The sequence below is a fragment of the Sinocyclocheilus rhinocerous genome, unplaced genomic scaffold, assembly GCF_001515625.1.
Source record: "Sinocyclocheilus rhinocerous isolate Xijiao unplaced genomic scaffold, SAMN03320098_v1.1 scaffold897, whole genome shotgun sequence".
Lineage (NCBI taxonomy): Eukaryota > Metazoa > Chordata > Actinopteri > Cypriniformes > Cyprinidae > Sinocyclocheilus > Sinocyclocheilus rhinocerous.
Window position 1 is genome coordinate 560343 of NW_015649224.1, and position 20239 is coordinate 580581.

The 20239-nt window shown below is 41.0% G+C and overlaps 3 protein-coding genes across 3 annotated transcripts in view; 2 read left to right on the forward strand and 1 right to left on the reverse strand.

The window, feature by feature from the left end:
- The window catches only part of LOC107710344 (SWI/SNF complex subunit SMARCC1-like), a 24892-nt gene extending 22886 nt beyond the window's left edge, over positions 1 to 2006 (reverse strand). The window contains exons 1-3 of the mRNA XM_016515096.1: positions 1805 to 2006; positions 971 to 1090; positions 539 to 624 (exon numbers count right to left, since the gene is read on the reverse strand). Coding sequence (XP_016370582.1) covers positions 539 to 624; positions 971 to 1090; positions 1805 to 1984 — 386 coding nt within the window. The 5' untranslated portion in view covers positions 1985 to 2006. The remainder of the gene's footprint in view (positions 1 to 538; positions 625 to 970; positions 1091 to 1804) is intronic.
- Positions 2007 to 2665: 659 nt separating this feature from the next.
- Positions 2666 to 10744, forward strand: LOC107710345 (KAT8 regulatory NSL complex subunit 1-like). Its single transcript, XM_016515097.1, has 12 exons — positions 2666 to 4381; positions 5137 to 5278; positions 5358 to 5431; positions 5518 to 5683; positions 5834 to 5981; positions 6425 to 6619; positions 6910 to 7025; positions 7114 to 7235; positions 7622 to 7748; positions 7881 to 7984; positions 8985 to 9153; positions 9442 to 10744. Exons 1-12 carry the CDS (start codon positions 2853 to 2855, stop codon positions 9757 to 9759), a joined length of 3210 nt encoding a protein of 1069 aa, XP_016370583.1. The 5' UTR covers positions 2666 to 2852; the 3' UTR covers positions 9760 to 10744.
- Positions 10745 to 12696: 1952 nt separating this feature from the next.
- Positions 12697 to 17642, forward strand: LOC107710346 (protein asteroid homolog 1-like). The gene is made up of 4 exons (XM_016515098.1): positions 12697 to 12773; positions 15527 to 16912; positions 16987 to 17200; positions 17401 to 17642. The coding sequence occupies exons 2-4, from the start codon at positions 15542 to 15544 to the stop codon at positions 17595 to 17597; spliced, it is 1782 nt and encodes a 593-aa protein (XP_016370584.1). The 5' UTR covers positions 12697 to 12773; positions 15527 to 15541; the 3' UTR covers positions 17598 to 17642.
- The last annotated feature ends 2597 nt before the right edge of the window (positions 17643 to 20239 follow it).

A 20239-nucleotide genomic window follows, 5' to 3' on the forward strand; every position in this document is an offset into this window, starting at 1 on the left:
ATGTGTATCCCAGCTCCTCTACTAACCTGCAGATTACACTTTCGTAATCATCAAGCACACTCCACTCACACATCTTCCAGAAAATCTGTGGTTGTTAACGTGCAGTCACACAGTTAATGGAGGTCTGATGATAAATTATTGTATGGTCAGACATGCCAATCCACAGGCATAGGGCCTATACATACAGCGCTCTGGGTAAATACATCCACATCCCCACCCCCCGCTGGTACGGTTCAACCGGGAGCGCAAAACAGAGAAGTGGAAAATCAGAATAATGAAATCAAAAATTAGATTCAGGCGCAGCAACCCAAACTCGTAAAATTGAAAATTAAAATGAGAGACAATTATCCCATGTGAAAGCCCGCACGTTAAAATATTAACATTAAATATCGCATGCGATTTATCATGCAGCCCTAGTTTTTACTGTATTTTTAATAAAATAAACGCAGCCTTGGTGAGCATAAGAGATTTTCAAATGCATAACAAATACACATTTCCTCCATTATACCATCCAGCACTATTTAGCATTAATACTAACCAGCCCTGTTCTGTCTTGAACTTGTACACTGATCCCAGAATATGACAGAGAGCACCGCCTGGCCTTAGGTCCTGAAAACACTTTGCCTGAGGGCACTCAGCTTTGCTAACACAGGAACAAATTATTTTAAATTATAATCATTATTATAATAATATTTGACAATATTACGGTTTTTACTAGGGCTGCACGATAAATCGCATTCGATATTTAATGCGCATCTTGAGGACAAAGAAACAAGGGTGAAACAACTGATCACTCATAATTCTGCAAAACTATGCGTCATGCTATGACTGATCTGAGTGTGGTGGTGATGATTACCTCCTTGACTCTATCAAAAAGGTAAGAAGTGAAAATGGATGTACATAAATCTACAGGAATAAAAATGCTTATGGATTGTTTGTCAGAGAAAGAAGAGGAAAAGCAGCAACTCACTGGGAGTTTTGTAAAGCTTGGGTTATTTGCTCGCCGGCCAAATGAATCTTCCTGAAACTGCAGCAGTTGGATGACCAGCCCAGACAGAGACTTTCTGGAGGGAGCATCAGTCTGTACATACTAAAAAGGGGGGGACAAAATACTGTATTTTTAAAACTGCATGACAAATTGCAACAAAAACTGACAACAATTGCAAAGAGGCCTATACCCTTTTGAGTGTTTAAGAGCTTTCACTTCAATGGATTTTGCTACATACTGTACTAGTACTATTGGATGGTTTACACATTTAAACAGTTTAAGACTTTAGATGCATCAAAGTATGTGTTACCTACAGTGGGTAGTGGACAGGGATGCCATGGCACTGAGAGGAGGGTGTGTCAGTCAGGTCGTGTAAACAAATACCTTTGACCACAAACCTGTTTCTGCAAACTTAAAGCTGCTAGCATGCTGCTAACATCAACACTTACACCGCGTCACGTGGAAACTACAAAGAAAGCAGTCTTTTATTTTATGCTGACTCAAACGGTGGAGTTGTGGAGCTTAATATAAACATAACTTCACCGTTAAAATGAACACAGAATGAAAGTTGTTACTTCTGTAATGTCAATTACGTTGAGACCGTATTCTGTGGAGTTAGCTGTTCATTCCTTTATTATATGAGGCAAACAGACAAAATACTACCACATAAAATAGACTTTTGCAGTTTGAGGCGTTAATAAGAATCAGAAAACCACTAAAATAGCAAGACAACCAGAGAGGTCTGTAAAGAAAAAAAAAAAAACCTTCAGGTAACCACATCATACATGGGGTCCTCCGGCTATCTAGCTCGCTAACCTTTTTATAATGTTTTCCAATCCAACTGCGAACCGTTTCCAACTGAGAGATTATTTCCGGGCTTTCCCAGAATTTACAGCATGGTCCACCGTCCATTCTTCGGCTCAACGAAGAGCTGCAACCGGCTTGACTCGTCGTAGGTCCCGCAGCGGCAGATCCTAGCGCTTGTGTAGTAGCCATTGTTACATGCTAATCATTAGCCTTCGCTGCCCAGAATGACTGAAGCCTCCGCAGCGCCTCTAGCGGTCAGACCAAAAAAGGCGCCAACAACGCCTGCTGCATACTACACACTGTACATACTACGTACTTACCATTATTTCGTCAGATTACTACAGAAAGTAGTAGGAAACAATAAACGGTCATCTGTAGGATATTTAAGATTAGGATGGCAAAACATTTATTCAGCAGTCATACTCAACTTTCAACACTGCAACTAAATCTTAACACTGAAATTAAACGAAATTAATTAGAGAGAGAGAGAGGCAATTAAATAAATAAAAAATTAATTGTTGCTATATATATTAGTTTCTTAAATATTTTTTTATTTCTATTTCTTTTTAATTGCTGCTACATATACAAATATAACAAGATTGGAGAAATTTAAAAAGGGTCCATCTCATGTTGTTTTCAGTGTTATGAATGTCGAAATGCAGCTGCCCTTGAACACTATTTTTTCAACCCAGACCTTCAGACAACCTGCATGAGATAAGTGATGTGTCCTTAAAAACTTAAATGCTAAACAGATAAAGAGTGTTATATTTTTTTAAATCTATAGTTATTTTCAATACTACAAGCAATTAAGATCAACCCAGGACATGTGGCAAACGTAAAATGTGAACTAGTTTTTGAAATACCCCTAATTCTTTACTGAAGGACGGGCCAGTGAATGGCGCATGCTCAGTGCGAATAGGGAGTGTTGGAGACAGCCAACAGTGCAGGGAAAGGCAAGGCGGGTGAAAAGAGAAGCCCGTCTTCCTTACGAAAAGGGAAAAAAGACGTTAACGGAGCTTCGGTGTATGTCACAACCGGCCATGCCAACGACACAGCGATGTATTATTACTGCAATCGGAATAAAATGAGCGCTAGTGCAGCCGGGCCTGGAGTGGAGAGTTGCGGGGCCGGGTGTCCGCATAGCGCCAGCCGCTGCTGCGGGGGAGGAGGCTGCGGTGAGCCCGTCAGCGGTGACGGAAGCTCGGCCGCTGCGGCTACAGCCACCAGCGCTGCCCCAGTGCGGAGCTCAGACAGGGAGAGCAGCGTAGCAGAGGCCCAGGCGTTCCGCGAATGGGACGATGCCACCTCCGGCGATGCGGATCTGGCCCAGAAAATGAACGAGGAGGGGTTTTTTACGAACGGCGCTGCTGATATCACACGGGAGGGAGACGAATGCGCGGATTCGGGGGAATACGGCGGAGGACGCGGGCGTTTTTGTAGACAAAGCACTGGAGCGGGCGAGGATAACACCATTAATATTGATCACGAAGGAGCTGGCTTGCGGTGTTTCACGAGCGCTAAAACAAGAAGGGACGAGCGTAGAGCGAGCGCGAGACTGCCGCCGGTGCGCATCGCGAGAGCCCGACGAGGACACACGGCTCACGCCGAGACCGAGCGCGCGATGTTGACAGTCGCTGCAAGGTGTGGTCACGGGAATTCCGAGCCCGCGGTCATCAAGCGCCGGGGATGCAGTTTCACCCGAGCCTCCAAGAGGGTGTGTTTCTCGGGCACGTACTGCGGCAGCTCGGACGCCGCGGCCCGCGTCGGTTCCAATGGTGAAGCTCACGTGAAGAGCTCCGCGAGCACTGCCGAGACTTTCAGGCGCACGTCCTTACGTCGTATCCACTGCGAAAACAGGACCGGGGCCCAAAAAATGAATTTCGCAGCGTGCCCGCCTGATGAAAGTGCCCAGCTGCCCACATGCAGGACGGCGAAGGGGCGCGTCAGACTGTACAGGGTGCGCTCCTTTCTTTCCAGCTCTGCCCACTATAACAACGGGGTCAGCGGAAATGGTGCCCCTCACAATAGCCTCTCACTGCAATCCTCCCTCCAAGCCGAGCCCGACCTACGTGATTGCGTAAAAAAGCCCCTGTGTGCCCTCTCCATCACTTCTTCTCAGTCTGAGAGTGGGCCTCCTAACGGGACAGAGCCAGAGCCACAGAAGTGTGACCGTACAGGTATGGGCATTGATGCACATGGGACTGAGGGTCCCAGCACGGAGCAAATAGAGGTGGTGAGGGGTGAAGCCGAGCGCAGGCAGGCAGAGCTGGAGGGTCGTACCGACCACCTCTGGCGGCGCCTGCAGGCCATACAGGTGAAGCAGGTGGAGAGGCATGTCATGCAGCAGCTGCATGGCCTACACAGGAGCCTGGGGTTGAGCTGCACCAGAAGGCCCAGTGCTGTATCCAGAAACTCAGCCGAGCTGAGCAGGCTGGCGTGCAGCTGCAGCGAGATCCTCCGGACTGCAGAGAGCACCCTGGACTCGGACCACACGGCCAGCAGCTCAGGAGGTGACAGTGTCAGTGAGGAAGATGAGGGATTGGAGAGAGGGGGACGTCGCTTTAGACCGCTGCCAATAAAATCAATGTAAGCTTTTAACACTATGCTTAACCTCAGGTTAAGATCTCTTAACCCAGAGTTAAGTAATGTTTTTCTCCATTATGAGATGCCAAAGATAAAAAAGCCCAGGAACAAGATGGAGCAAGATAACCCAGTGTTAAAGGATAGTCCACCCAAAAATGAACATTCTGTCATCATTTACTCAGCCTCATGTCGTTCCAAACCTGTATGGATTTCTTTCTTTTGTGTAAAACTTTCAGTATTTTTTGTCCATACAATGGAAGTCAATGGGAACCAAAACTGGTTCAAAATACATTCTTTTGTGTTCAGCAGAGAAAAGAAATGCGTACAGATTTGGAAAGACATGATGGTGTGTAAATCATGACAACTTTCAGTTTGGGGGGATTATTCCTTTAAGTGCTCAGCCTGCTTGTATATACATGCATGTACACCTACATGCACATATGTAGAAAAGCTTTAGATGAGTCATTGCATGTTGGTGTTGCCTTTTGAATCACCACTGTACTTTGCAGTGTACATGCTGCAATGGCTGCTGATTCATGGCTGCCATATTGGGAGGCTACAAAGCCATTTCACGCCAGGCTGTTGGGAATAAAATGGGTCAGAAGAAGCTTCATCCTCAATTCTTTTAGGACCTCCAAAATGGTCCACTCGGGCAATGTTTTTGCATTCCTGTAGCTTGAACAGTACAGCATGGCACTAGCAACGCCAAGATCATGGGTTTTATGCATTTACTCAATATTTAGTTTCTTTTCTTTCAGTGTCACTGGCAAAGAATGGCAGTGGGCGGAGAGCAGGGCGTGGCTTGGCAGCAGGTGGGTGTGGCTGCAGACTCAAGTATCAGAACTTGAGTATCGGATCCGTGCGCTGACAGAGCTTTACACGCATCTTCGACAGGGAAAGGTATTTTGGGTGTCCATCTGTGTATTTTTGTGTTATTATGGGTGGTTTGATTCATTTGTATTTTTGATGTTTCATCCAGGTTCGGTCCACTTGCTCGGTCCCTGACACACCCCTCAGAGCATCAAACCCCTCCTCTGCGTCACACAACTACAAGTCAGTCTACGATTTAACTTGCATACAAACACACACTGGTCGATTTTTGGATTTGACACTTAATGTACTATTGCACTACCCCCTAGGTTGTCCTCTGCTGGTGATCCTAACAGGAAGTGGCAGACAGAAGACACCACCACTCCACAAACCGTGCCCAGTCCTCCACCTTCTGCCGCACGGGTTCGACCGTTACTCCGGCAACGACGTCACAGACTCGTTCGCCTGGAAGATTGCACAGCGCTGGGGTCAAAGGTGAAGACAGTTGACCTTGCTGCTTCTTTTCTGTTATGCACAGTAACTTTTATTATTATTGGCTGCTCTTCATTTTGAATGATGCCTTGAAGAGAAGATAAAAAACAGGAATCACAATGCTGAATTCTTGAATTTGTGTGTCCCTCTCAGACAGTTTCGTTACAGTGCTGGTGTGAACCACCGGCTGTGTGTGTGTTATGTGGTGGTGGTACTTCTCGCTCCCCCTCAGACAAGCGTCTGTGGATGCGTCAGACCTGGCTCGATATGTCCGTTCACCCTGTCCTCTCAATGCCATCAGGTGAAATCTGTATATTCTCTCTGTATAATCTCAAGATTATTTGTTATTTTGTTTTCTGTGTGTAAGCACAGAATTGTGTAAAGTTGTATATTATTTAAATCCATCTATATTTAGCTTGTATTTCAACAGTACAAACTGTTTAAATGGTCCTTTTAGATCGATGTCCTTGAAAGTTATCCTGTGTGGCTTTCACTTTACAATTGCGCTGAAATTTTTGTGGAATTTTCTTCTTTATTTATATTCTAAATCTATTAAAATATATATTAAATTATAATATTAAAAAATAATAATATAATGTGTATATATATAGTAAAGTAATATATATATATATTTTTTTATATAACTTTATAGGGTGTGTGGGCCACTGTGGATATAAGTGTAGCAAATACTTACCATCACATTTACTTTTTTTACTGTAATGATTTGAATTTCCTCCATTGCAGATTCACCCCTTGCACTGCATTGTGGGATACGCCCGCTGGCCGGGCACCACTCTCATAATTCACTACAGTGGACAGACATGTCATCGGCGTCCTCTTGGCCAGGGAGACGGGGCCAGGGACGAGTTGGGAGAGTGAGAAGGAGACTAGTTTGTCCTCGTCCGCCCAACACACTGCCTCCTTTATTTAACACACCTGGTGGGTGAAATATATATTGTCACTTATATCAACACACACACACACACAAACAGTGTATATATATACTGTATTACACTACTGTTCAAATGTTTGAAGGTAAGGTTTGAAGGTAACAGTAAAGTTTTTTTGTTTTAAAGAAATGAATACTTTCTTTCAGCAGTAAACACATTTATAGTGTTAACATTAAATGCTGTTTAAAAGAATTTGTGGAAACAGATTGCAACCTTGTTGAGCAAAAAGATTAAAACATTTTTACCATTTTCAAGAAGTTAACAAAATTGCTTTTGTAGGTGGTTCTGGGTGCAGAAGTCAGAGGGGTGTGATTATTGCCAACTGTCTTCATCCACGAGCTCCAGATTTGCCCATTCTGCCGTCAACACCCCCAATGACAGACACACCCACTCAGGTACATCTGGTTAAAAAAAGCAAAATGTCAGCAGCTCACAATTCTATGTGTTGTTGATGGCTTCCTAAACCTCTCTCTTGTTCCTCAGCCTTTGCGAAGGAGGAGAGCAGAATGCTCATTTGACATCGACAACCTGGTGATGCCTTTGGGCCTGGCTGGACTAGGAGCACGTGTACAAAGATTACAATACAAGGAAATTATCACCCCAAGGTACAGATAATGCAACCTGACCTCCAATACCACTACAATGAATATGTATTTACTCAAAAATATTACAACAAGAATGAGCGATTACGTAATAAACATTTAGCTTTAATGCGTCGGACTTCCTGTGGTCCTTCTGTCAGATAGCCATTGTGCAAAGTGGCTTTGGTTTCAAGTAATTTCCCATCAATTATTCAAACACATTGCCAAGTATCCACTGTTTCCTTGTGACCTATCGTTTATAAAGTAGTACTGGTACATTCCAAACTAGAGCCAGTCTAGTTACATAAGCATACAGTGTATTTACATTATATTATCGTTGGCTGATATATAAGTCTAGCACTATTGTTGATGAAAAATGTGTAACTATGTGTCCTATGTCGTGTGTTTAGCTGGAGGGAGCTGGACTCTCTCTCAGGGCTCTCTAATAACCAGGAAGGGGCACATGCCCTGTTGTTCAATTACAATAACACACAGTACCAGCCCAATGGGGAAGGGCTGGACAATGAGGAGGAAGAGGTTTGTATTCCTTTAACAAGTTTTTTCTTTACATGCTTTCTCATAAACATACCTGGTATTTTGTCTCGATTTTTTTCGACCATTCAAAATTATCGCTGTATTAGTATGACAATACTTGCAATGTTTGCATAGGTGGAGGATCTCTCTGACGCTGTGTTTCTGAGCCGCCATGCAGTGTGTGAGAGCAGAGAAAGGAGTCGGTGGGGGAGCTGGGCTCGCAGACGTCGCCGGGGCAGGTGAGAGAAATTTGTGTGTGAGAGGCATATGTGATGGAGAATATTTAAACGGCTGTCAGAATAATGTTTTTTAACAACAGGGATCGATTTGTAATTAAATATTTTAAAATGCTGTATGTTTGGAACATTAAATAAACTCAACGGGTTAGAGCTAGCTTAGCTTTTAGGGCACATTCTTCAACATATTAAGCCACAAGGCTTATGAGGGTGAAACAAATTCCAAAAATAAATAAAATATTAAATGACATAAAAGAAAAAACACAAAAAGAATATAAAATAAAATATAAAAATAATGTATAAAAATATAATTAAAAAAATTATAATATTCTAATTCAGCAATTATGCATTCAATTTGATCAATTGATAGTAAAGACATTCATAATATTACAAAGATTTTTATTTTTAAAATATGCTGTTCTTTTGAACTTTCTATTCATTAAAGAATCCTGAAAAAGTAAGGAGTAATGGTTGCTGAAAATAATTTTTTCTATCACATGAATAATTTATACTTTAAAATATATTAAAACAGAAAATATAATATTTTAAAGATAATAAGCAATAAAAAATAAGCAATAATAATTCACAATATTACTGTTTTTACTGTATTTTTGATCACATAAATGCATCCTTGGTGAGCATAAGATACTTCTTTCAGAAACCATAAAAAAAAATCTTACAGACCTCAAATTTCTGCATTAGAAGTTAGAAGTAGATTGCATTAATGGTTAATGTCACATCATGACTTTTACATAAAATATATATTTGTGTAGTTAACAAATAACTTGCACATGTACTTTTTTTGCACTTCAAGAATGTAGGTTAAAATTTACAGATGTATAAAGGGTAGTTTGGTACTGAAGCTTACACATACACCTATTTCATGCACTCTCTCAATTAATATGTGGCCATAAAACAGTGGGTAGTTTTAAAATAGTTTTAGATGGCGTATAGCATGTCAAACTGCAGGACGCTGTGGTCACTGCTTGACTTCCTCCCTCAGATCTTCTTCCTCCTACCATGGGGATGGGAAGAGCTCCAGGGGATTGGAGCAGACACCTGGCTCTCCAGATTCCAGGCAAAGTCATTTTGCAGAAGGAGACGTCTCGCCATGCAGTCCCTTCTGTACTGGAACGGAGGATCCCTTCAGCCAGGCTGAGGATGAACAGCAGGTGTGTGTGTGTGTGTGTGTGTGTGTGTGAGAGAGAGAGAGGAGGAGGACTTAATGTTCTTTTCAACTTTATTATTGCTGTAACAATGTCAATTAGCACTTTAGTTGGAAGAACATCCTGTAGTTCAAAAACATTTATTTCTCCATGTATCGTTAAATCCTTGAGTCTTCTTTTGGGGGCTATTTGTGCATCCTGAAAGATATATATATGCTTAATATTCTTTACATTGTTAGAGAATATAAATGCATATAATAAACCCCGGTGAATCATCTTCTTCTACATTTGCAGGCTGCGCTGCCATGGGAATGCCGGTCGTTCCCCTTGCAGGAGTCAGAACTTCAGTGGCTGCAGGAGGAGGAAGAGGCGGAGCCCGACGAGGACCCATGCACCGCCAGCGGCCGCAGCCAAAGCACGGACTCGGGCATCTCTGTGGGCAGCCTGGAGCTCTCCCCGAGGACCCCTCAGCCCCCTCAGCAGCACTCAGGCACAGAGCGAGCCACCCCTCACACACTGTCCTGCAAACCAGCCACCCCGACGACAGTCTCTACAGCTCAGGATTCTCCCACACTTCTTCTTTCCTTATACTCATCCTCTCCTTTATCATAGCGCATCATTTGTCCAACAGTTTTTTCTGCTCTAGTATGAAAACAAAACTACAGGTCCCAATGCCATTGACCCTGTCCACCCATTTATCTAACCACGAGCACCTTGTGTCCTTACATCCTGTGCCCTTTCCCTGAACCCTCTGGAGCCTTACATAAAACCACAGAGCCTATTATTTATAATCTTCCCTCAAACCTTCACTCATTCGCCCAATAACAAGTGCATCTTCACCAACAGCCCAGTTTGGCCATTAAGCATCTCTGGTCCTTCCTTATACATCCTTTCAACTCTTCTTCACCAGCCTGCCCCCGATACAGCTGCCATTCAATCTGATGCTACTGTAATGAACAGATGGTGTCTGTTTTTCCGTTGTTTATTCATTTTTTGGACCTGTCTAAAGCTTTTTCTCCAGCTATGTCAGTCAGTCATTTTGTGTTTTAGTTAAATCCTTGTTTAAAGCTCTATGCCGTTTTCACAGATAACGATGTTACGCCAACATGGGACGAATCCAATTTGAAAACTCTTGGTTATTGATCTCCATATAAAGGCACTACATATTACCCTCATATTCTGTGACCTTATTCATGTGTTGTATTGTATGTATTCCGCAGAGATGTATGCATACTGCCGAAGAATCATAGCATTTCAAGTCTGTTTCATGCTCTCTGGGAAGCTAGATGTGTCTTTCCTTTTGAGCTCAACACAAGAAGTATTTTTTTTTATTATTATTTACATATGACGTGTGTGTGTGTGTGTATATTATGTTAAAGGAAGAGTGATAGTTCTTGTGTTAATCAGAGAGTGAGTATGTGTGTGTGATTTAGACAGGTCTGCTGTACTGCTGCATTAGGGGTAGCGTTGAATAAAAACATCATTTTGTAGGAACACAACAAAACTAAGTAAAGTAAATGGAATTTCTATTTGAAACGCACATGATGCTCTCAATGCAAAGACGTAATAAAAGGAATAAACACATAAATGCAAACTACTTTTGCTTGATGCTTTACTTATTATTTATGTTCCTGTATAGAAGAGCATTTAAAAAAATGGCACAAAAAGTTATTATTATGAGACAGTAATAATTATGAGAATTAAAATGATGACAAACTAAATCATTAATATGAGATAACATCTCCAATTGAGCTCAACACAAGAAGTATTTTTTTTAATTATTATTTACATATGACGTGTGTGTGTGTGTATATTATGTTAAAGGAAGAGTGATAGTTCTTGTGTTAATCAGAGAGTGAGTATGTGTGTGTGATTTAGACAGGTCTGCTGTACTGCTGCATTAGGGGTAGCGTTGAATAAAAACATCATTTTGTAGGAACACAACAAAACTAAGTAAAGTAAATGGAATTTCTATTTGAAACGCACATGATGCTCTCAATGCAAAGACGTAATAAAAGGAATAAACACATAAATGCAAACTACTTTTGCTTGATGCTTTACTTATTATTTATGTTCCTGTATAGAAGAGCATTTAAAAAAATGGCACAAAAAGTTATTATTATGAGACAGTAATAATTATGAGAATTAAAATGATGACAAACTAAATCATTAATATGATAACATCTCCAAATTATTAGATAAATAGTATTAATGGAAGTTTATTTTTTTCAGTTTTTATTTTTTCATATTCATAATTACCTTTTTTTCATCATTACTAATTCTTATGTCAGTTTCCACTTCATCTCAATTATGATTTAGTAGCCTATGCTTAATTATGATTTACCAAAGCATGTTTTTTTTACTTATCTGGTGAAAATGGGCTTTCATATTCCTGTCTATTTGTCCTAAAGGGATAGTATTATTTCATCAAAAAAATATCTCATTTATTCATTTATATTATTTATTTTCTCTCTTTTTTTTGTCATCGTTTACTTACCACCATGGAGTACTAACCCATTTTCTTTATTCTGTAATACACAAAGGAGATCTTATAGTTTAAGCTATTTTCATTCAGTTCGATGTAAAAACAATAGGCTAAGTATGTCTTGCATCCTTTAATGTTAGCGAACATTGCAAATAAATTGGTTGCAAAACGGTATCCACTCACGTTTAACTTTTTGTCTGGTTGTTACGGTCAGAAAAAAAAACTGAATCACATTACATGTTATATAGCCTAGCCAATGATCACTAGATTTTATACAGATGTTACTATAATGAATCTGTAAATGGTGATCAGCACCCAAATATTGTATATAATAATGTGGAAGTTACTGCCTTTGCCTTGGCGTGACATCTCACTTTTTGCAGACAGTGCAAAGGCGAAGTACCTACAATAACTTCACAATAGCGGTAAAAATCAAGTTTGAGATCATTTTCATTAAAACATCTAATTGCCAGATTTCCAGTGTCCTACCCATAGTTATTTTTTTCTGGACAAATAAAAATCTTTAAAGCCATTTTTTAAGTTTCACACAGTCTAGCGAGTTTCACACTCTGGAGCAGAGCGGCAGTCCACCTGTCACTCAAGTGTCTGTCACCACCTGTCACTCAAGCCCTTAATTATGCAGAACTTTAAGGCTTAATATAATTTAAACAGATGAGTTATAAAAAAATTCCCCCGCCTCACAGTCAGTTTTAGTCACTTCCGTATTGGCTTCAAGCGAGACCGGTTGCCGCTGCATCGCGTCGGTCACGTGACACGGGAGAACCAATCGCGTTTTGGTCTTGGAACTTGACCACGAATGTTAATTTTCCGATGTATGACTTTTACTGTCTTTTGATTCCTCCCCTAGCATATTAAATTCCTGTATAAACTTGTATAAGCCGGTTTGCAGGTTTGTTATCCTTTCATACATTGTAAGGATTAAATAATTACAAATAAATGCGCTTTCCAATGTTTAATGGTGGCAGTTTTGATATTTCACAGCGGGACAAACAGCGTACTCTTCCATTACAATAGGTGGCGCTAATGCGCTGAAATAGTCTGCCACGCCCAAATGATGAACCACGAGACGGATCTACAAGGAAGAATATACAGCGCATAACAGTAGGTGCATAACACACTGGTGAGTAAATCAAGTAAGAGATGTTTGCTTAAGATTCAATATTGGAACAAAATGTGCTATTTAGATATTACAGTGGTGCTTGTTTTATAAAATGGACAGCACTGTTATTGGTTTATGTATAACTTGTGCAGACAGACACCGCCTTATGCAGTCACTCCTCAATAAACGTTATAGGTCGTGAAATAGCAGAATATCTCTGAACACATCAAATGAAAGAATAGCCATTAAAAAATACAATATTGCCGTTAACCTCTCCAAACGTACAGAAAACATATTATTTGAAGGTTAAGCATGTTAAAAAAAAACATGGTAATTGTTGTAAAGCATTAACCCTCTACCGTATGGTGTGGCCATATGGCAACATGGTCTTTGTGTTCATTTCCTTGCCACTGTCTCTTTAAGAGAACATTCTCGTTTTTTTTGTTGGAAAGAGAAGACCTTAGTTTAGCCAATGATGTGCTTTGGGTAAGTCACATGACATGCAGTTTTTTTTCTGTGGCGAGATTTCTGGCAGACTGCCGTCTCTTGTCGGTAGTAGCTGAAAGCAAACTAAAACGTCAGTAACAAACAAGGACCAGTCCGTGCTTATAATAGCACCAATTGAATCAACACAAACAACATTTCTGAGGAAAAATATGAACTATAAGTCAATTTACACTTATTCTAAGTTAGATCCACTATTGTATGCTGTTGCCGTATGGCAACATATCATAAAGTACCTTAAAATAATATTTTTTTCAAAATTTTTTTTACAGCACTTCAAGTTAAGCCATTCTTCGAAAAGAAAAAGAGTCAAATATTTTTTTCTATAGGTCTATCATAATGCGTGCGGTAGAGGGTTAACTTTCCAAAAGTTATTTACAGTGAATTACAGACATATAAAATAACTTGATAATTGGCTGAAACTTAAAATGTCTTTAGTACATAATAAGCACAATAAATAGTTTTACAATTTAAATGCACACTTATTGACATCCCGGTAGTTTATTGATCTACAAAGGGAATTCTTAAGTAGATATCCACTGTATTTTTTTACTTAAATTATGACTTCAACTATCAAGCATCTTTACTTCATTAATATGACATTTTTCTTTCATTTTATATATATACATATATAATATGCTGATTTCAGGTAAATCTAGCCATGTAAAATATGTCTACATTCTGCAGTATTATAGATTGTAGGCCAAAGGACACATGACCAGAAGGTAAAGTTGTATCTGAAGTAGGTCACATGTAATCAAGTGATTACATAAGGTGCGTTCGACTTCATGCGGCGCCGCGCAAACCGATCGGCGGCTGACTTGAAGCAGTGCATGTCGGTTAGAAATTTAGTCCGACTTGAACCGGCGCCGACGCCACGTCACTGTCACGTGTGGCATCAAAGTACCGCGATAGTGTTTCGAGAGCAGCCGGCTGACTCAGCTGGCGCAGCTTTTTCAGAGCGACTGCAGGAGTGCTGATGACGACACAGCTGTTTCACGATTGGTCAAATTCACCACATGACAACAATGACCTGTGTTTCTAACATCTTCAAATCCAATACTGCTCATAAATTTGTGTTTTTAGAACAGTAAAGCTTTTTTACTGTAGTCGCAATGTTATATTGAGTCACGTTTATCATGAAAGCATATATATCCCCACTTTATTAGTATTTAAATAGTACATATTTACGTTGAACTTTATTCTTGAACAGATGGCGCTGTATTAAGCAGTATATAAAAAGTGTTTCTGTTGCTCATGAAAACGTTTCTGAAACGTCTGTGTATTTGACAAATATTGCATTTAATTCACTTCATCTGTGATAGAGTATGCAAACACCGCGCGAGCGTCACTAACGGGAGCAGAAAGTGTCCGGCTTGACGGCTCCGTTTTCAACTCCACCCTCGACTGCAAGCGGCTACTCTCGTTGACTGCCGTCTGTAGCCGTGCTTCAAGTCGAACGCACCTATAGTGTTGTTAGATCATGCCGACTATGTCAAAAATGTTAAACTGAATCTCTATGCCAGAAATATTTATTCCAGTCTCTACCCGATCCCATCAAAATATATGTTTTGTCTGGTATCCAAAACCAGGTTGCAGAGTTTTGCCAGATACCCAAAACCAGTTAACAAAAATGCATTTTGTCTGATACTCAAAACTGTATTAACTAAATGTCTTCAATCAGCCTGAGAGGTAATAGCAGGAAGCAGGAGATGAAGTAATGATTATAAAAATTGAGCAGGGTTTATTGAATCTTGGTTGCATATGTTTCAATGCTCAGACTTTGTCTGAACTTCATCCCTACTTTGTCTGGACTTTGTCTGACCAGCACAAATCCAACAAGTTTTATTATACCAAAACAAAATCAGTGGAAAATTACTGCTTCACAACATCATCATGTGGCATTTAAAACCTTGAAATGGAGACATTCTTTTATCTCTAACTGTTGAAGACAAATGTCCCTTGAAACCACATAATCATCAGACTAAACAACAATAAAAACACAAGGACAGTAAGTAAAATAATAAGCAATAAAATAAAAATTATTAAAAGATAAATAATTATGATTGATTAAATGAGTATAAATTAATAACAAAAAAGACATAACACAGATGCATGGCTACTGTCTTGAAGACACACACACACATACAGGTTGTTATTAAGAATCTTCCAGTATTGGGGAATGGGGGAAAATTCACTGTCCCATTTTATTGGTTCATTAAATTTCCAGCAAAAACAAGCAGTAACAATATTTTATGTTTTCTTTGCAGCATTTCTGTGGCATCATGGGGGTTCACGGACTTACGAGTTTTGTGGAAGGAAATCGTCAGTTCTTCACAGATATGAGACTGCGAGACTGCCGCCTTGTGATTGATGGGTGTAGCTTATATTTTCGATTATATTTCAACTCTGGATTGGATCAGGCACGGGGTGGAGACTACGACACGTTTGTGGTGTTGGTTCGACAATTTTTTGCAGCACTTTCTGAATGCAGCGTGCAGCCGTTCGTCGTGTTAGATGGTGGAATGGACCAGACAGACAAGAAGTTCAAGACACTACAGGAAAGAGCCCAAAGCAAGATTCGAGAGGCTAATGCTCTTTCCCGAGGATCGCACGGTTGCGTTCTCCCTCTGCTTGTATGTGAAGTCTTCAAACAGGTCCTTTCAGAGCTTGGCATACCTTTAGTTCAATGCATTTCCGAAGCTGATTTTGAAATAGCCTCTCTTGCCAAACACTGGGGATGTCCAGTTCTGACCAATGACAGTGACTTCTACATCTTCGACCTTAAAGGTGGCTACCTACCGTTTTCATTCTTCCAATGGAATAACGTCAGCGGTATGGCTACAGAACGCTACATCCCTGCACGCCATTTCACCGTGAACCGCTTCTGCTCACATTTCAACCACATGAACAAGCAGCTCCTCCCTCTATTTGCTGTTGTCATCGGGAACGACTACACACCTGCTAAAATAACCGAGATTTTTTTCAGCCGCGTGGAATTCGAAAGAGCACCCTCCGGTCGGAAGTATGGACGAAGTTCCAGTCCTCGAGTCGAGGGCTTTTTGCTCTGGCTGTCACAGTTTACCAGCCTAGTAGATGCTCTGGACGAAGTCCTGGAGATTTTGGGTGAACAACGGAAAGGAACCTTACGTACGCAGCTCTCCGCAGGAATGCAGGACTACCAGCTTCCTCACAGTAGCAGTTTGGCTCAATACTTCTCAAGTCCCCAACCTGCACTTCCAGATGCCCAGGGGCTCCCAGCAGCACTGGTTTCTCAACCCAAATGGCTTTTAAGGATGGTTGCATCAGGTAGGCTGTCGTCCTTTGTCTTGGATGTGCTTGTACACCAGAAGGTTCTGTTGGTTGCACAGGTGGAGAATAGTCATTTGCCTAGCAGTCATACAAGCTCACTGAGTATCCGAAAGACCATCTACAGCCTTCTGCTTGAAAAGGGAAGACAGGATAGTCAGACGCCACAGGGAGTCACCGATAGAGGAAGAGGAAGGGGAAGACAATCTCAGGGTAAAGGAGGACAGCAATGTGACATCCCATGTGTTGATGAGTATGACAGACAAGAACTTAATCTCAAGAAAAACACAGTGGAGGCTCACCGACCCAACTGTGTGCCACAGCTGACTCTTGCAGCAGTTGACAAGGTGAGAAACTATTTCTGCATGTAAATATTGTCTGTATATTGTTCCACCAATTGCCTTTTGGTTTTTTATTATAGGCGTCTACACAAGTGAGGCTGCAGGTGTTGTTGGGAACACTCGGTGTGATGGACAGTGTTTTACAGCCTTTACCCCCTCATCTTTGCCTTCCTGTGTGTGTGACGTATTTCTGGATGAACAACTGTAAACCAAAGCCCAGTCATCCTCTACTGCAGGCCATATTATTGGGACTGGTGTACGGGGAACTCAGCTGGAGAAGAGCCCATCCTAATGGTATCTCTGATCCCTTTTTTACTCAACATCTGTCTCAGGTGTTTGGTTTGAGAAAAAATATATTGAGAAATTGACATAAATTGTAGATAAAATCTATTATGACGTGAATGAAATTTACTTGCTTATAAACTTGACGTCTTCAGTTTTTAGAGCTTTAATCACCTTCAGTCATATCTTGTTTTGCTCTCTCTATCATGCAGACCCACTATTTGGCAGCAAAGCTTCTGCTTCTGTATGTCAGAGATTATCTCAGCTAAGGGTCAATCCAGGACAAAGGAGGGGCCTTGATCTGGGTTTGGCCCATTTGCTCAGCCAGTGGCAGTCATGTATGTGGGTGGCGTTGTTCCTGAACCAGTTACTGTGCTTCCCGCTACCTGAACCTCAATGTGCCTGGTAGGGTTTGGCCATAAAACAATCCCAGTGAAATATTTCGTAGTTCTCATCTTTGCTGTTTCGAATAAATAATCACCTTCTTCGTTTATCAGATTTGCCCTAAAAAGATTATAGTATATGGGGGAAAAAATACAACTATAATCATATTTGTGCGTAATATCTTTTTGTATGTAATATCTTTGGACAAAACAACTATATACAGGGGTGCACATAAGTTTTTTAGCCTGGTTCTCATAAGAGAACCTGGGGATTTGGTTTGGTCCTCACACTGCACATAGTGTGGCCCATTAAATACAACTATAAAAAAAATAAAGTAATCGTAGTGATAATATTGTTGAACTTTATTTTAGTTTTTTTTTTTAAATAAAATAATAAACGAAGTAATAAAGTGTGATAATACTATTATATTTTAAAATAAAAAAGGCAGTATTAAATACAAATACAACTATTTTATAGTAAACTTAAAAATAAAATGCTAATATTTACTTCTTTTTTTAAAAGATGAATTTTCATCATTTTCAAACTTAAAATCAGCAGGCTTTTATTTTGGCGGGTTGCCGGCAAGTAAGTATATGCGCTTCTGGGTTTAGTGCTGCCGACTGAAGTGCATCAGTGAATGAAATGTCACAGTTTTGCATTGTGCTTTGAAAACGGCAGAGGGTAGCCTAGATATATTTATCTATTCAGTTTGAATAGAAATCTTATACAGTATTACAGTTTGTCGAGGGGCAACAGAAACAGAGCAATGACCTCTTCAGACAATGCTTTGGACAACAGGTTTGCCCTGTTGACCTTTGACGAATGTCAGCAGTGGTGGGCTTGAAATGGGAGCGGGAAATGAAAGGTTAGTTTAGGAGAGGAGAATAAAGAATTTCAGAGATAGATATGTTTTTAGCTGTTCTTATGCGGCCTTTCACTTTATAAAAGCATGATATGGCTGAGGATGTGCCACTTTTTTCCGAAGAGAGTAGCTTTTACAAACTTCATTTCAGGAAACACAAATTTGTTTTATTTACTATGAAAATTTTTACTATGAGAGCTGTTATACATGCACTAGGTTAAACTAGGTCTGTTTAATGTAGCCTTTTATACTATTTCATTGAATTAACTTTTATGAAAAAGAATGTAGATTTTGTATATTATCAAATGACTCTTTTGGGACCAATGCCTTTTTATTAAATATTTATGGTGATAATTTGCTAGTACAATTAATGTTTTTAATTGGAGCAGATTCCTCTCCTTAATTATGTAAAGCTTGATTATTGTGTCATTGAGACACCAATATGGTGTAGAAACCTTCAGTGTCATTCTGTTTCAATCTCTTGCTTCCTTGCTGTCGCTCTCTGAAATTAAGAGCCAAATTATCAAGTGCAGTTTTATTGGGAAGTCTTATTGTGCTCTAGTGGATGTCAATCAAGGCACATCCTTACAAGAGACTTCATGGACAAAAATCAAGGACAAAAATCCTCGACTTCATTTTGCTCGCGTCGACTAACCGGCAAAATACCGGAAGTGGCACTTTTCACGGACGAGAACCCATCTCGGTTACGTATGTAACCTTGGTTCCCTGAGTAGGGGAACGAGATGCTGCGATGACGTCATCGCTTTGGGAACACCTTCGGTGTGACGAATGTCTGAAGCCCTTATACCATCACGCCAATTCATTGGCCAAATAGCGCTTAGCACCGCCCCCAAAGCTCACGTAGGTGAGTAAACTGATTTACAAAGGAAGCGCTATCAAGGTACGGAACGGCCGAGCATCGCAGCATCTCGTTCCCCTACTCAGGGAACCAAGGTTACATACGTAACCGAGATGTTCCCTCTCATAGGCTCACTTCGATGCTGCGATGACGTCATCGCTTTGGGAACGCTATACCATAATGCCTGACGTACCTTAGATAGCTAGAAGACCAAGGAAAGCGTCTGCTCAAGCGGATAAGACCCGGGAGCCAGGAGCCATCCCTACGTCCAGACTATAAAACTTGATGAATGTGCTAGGAGAGGACCATCCTGCCGCAGCACAAACATCTTCCCCTTTAGATCGATGGTCACAAACCAATCTCCGGATTGGACCTGAGACAGAATGGACTTTACTGTTAACATCTTGAACTTGCTCACTCTGAGCACAAGATTTAGACGACGTAAGTCCAAAATCAGACATAAACCACCATCTTTCAGACTCCATCTGAGTGGGGAGTATCTCCTCTATAGCCCCTTTCTCTAGGAGTGATACGATCTCCTGACCTAAAATCGAGGCGTCCCCAGGACGTACCGTCGTAGGAAGAAACCCGCTGAAAGGAGGTGGCCCTTTCTGAAACTGGATAGTGTACCCGTGTCGAATGGTGCGTAGTACCCACCGTGAAATATCGGGCAGGCGTCTCCACGCGGCCCAGTAGTCTGCCAGGGGTCTTGGGTGTTCTACGGTTGAAACGTACACCTGATTTTCTCGTATAGGATCCCGAAGCACCTGAGTGGCGGGAAAAACTATAATGGGAAGATGTCCGATTGTTCTGTCGGGCCTGCCCACTGCCCCAAAAGTGGGAGCCTTGGAGGCCGTCATAAACGGGCCATGCTCGCATGACCCTTGGGCTTTTTCTCGAACTCTGAAGGCTGGAACGCGCAGAGTATCCGAGGAGGTGCTCGTCG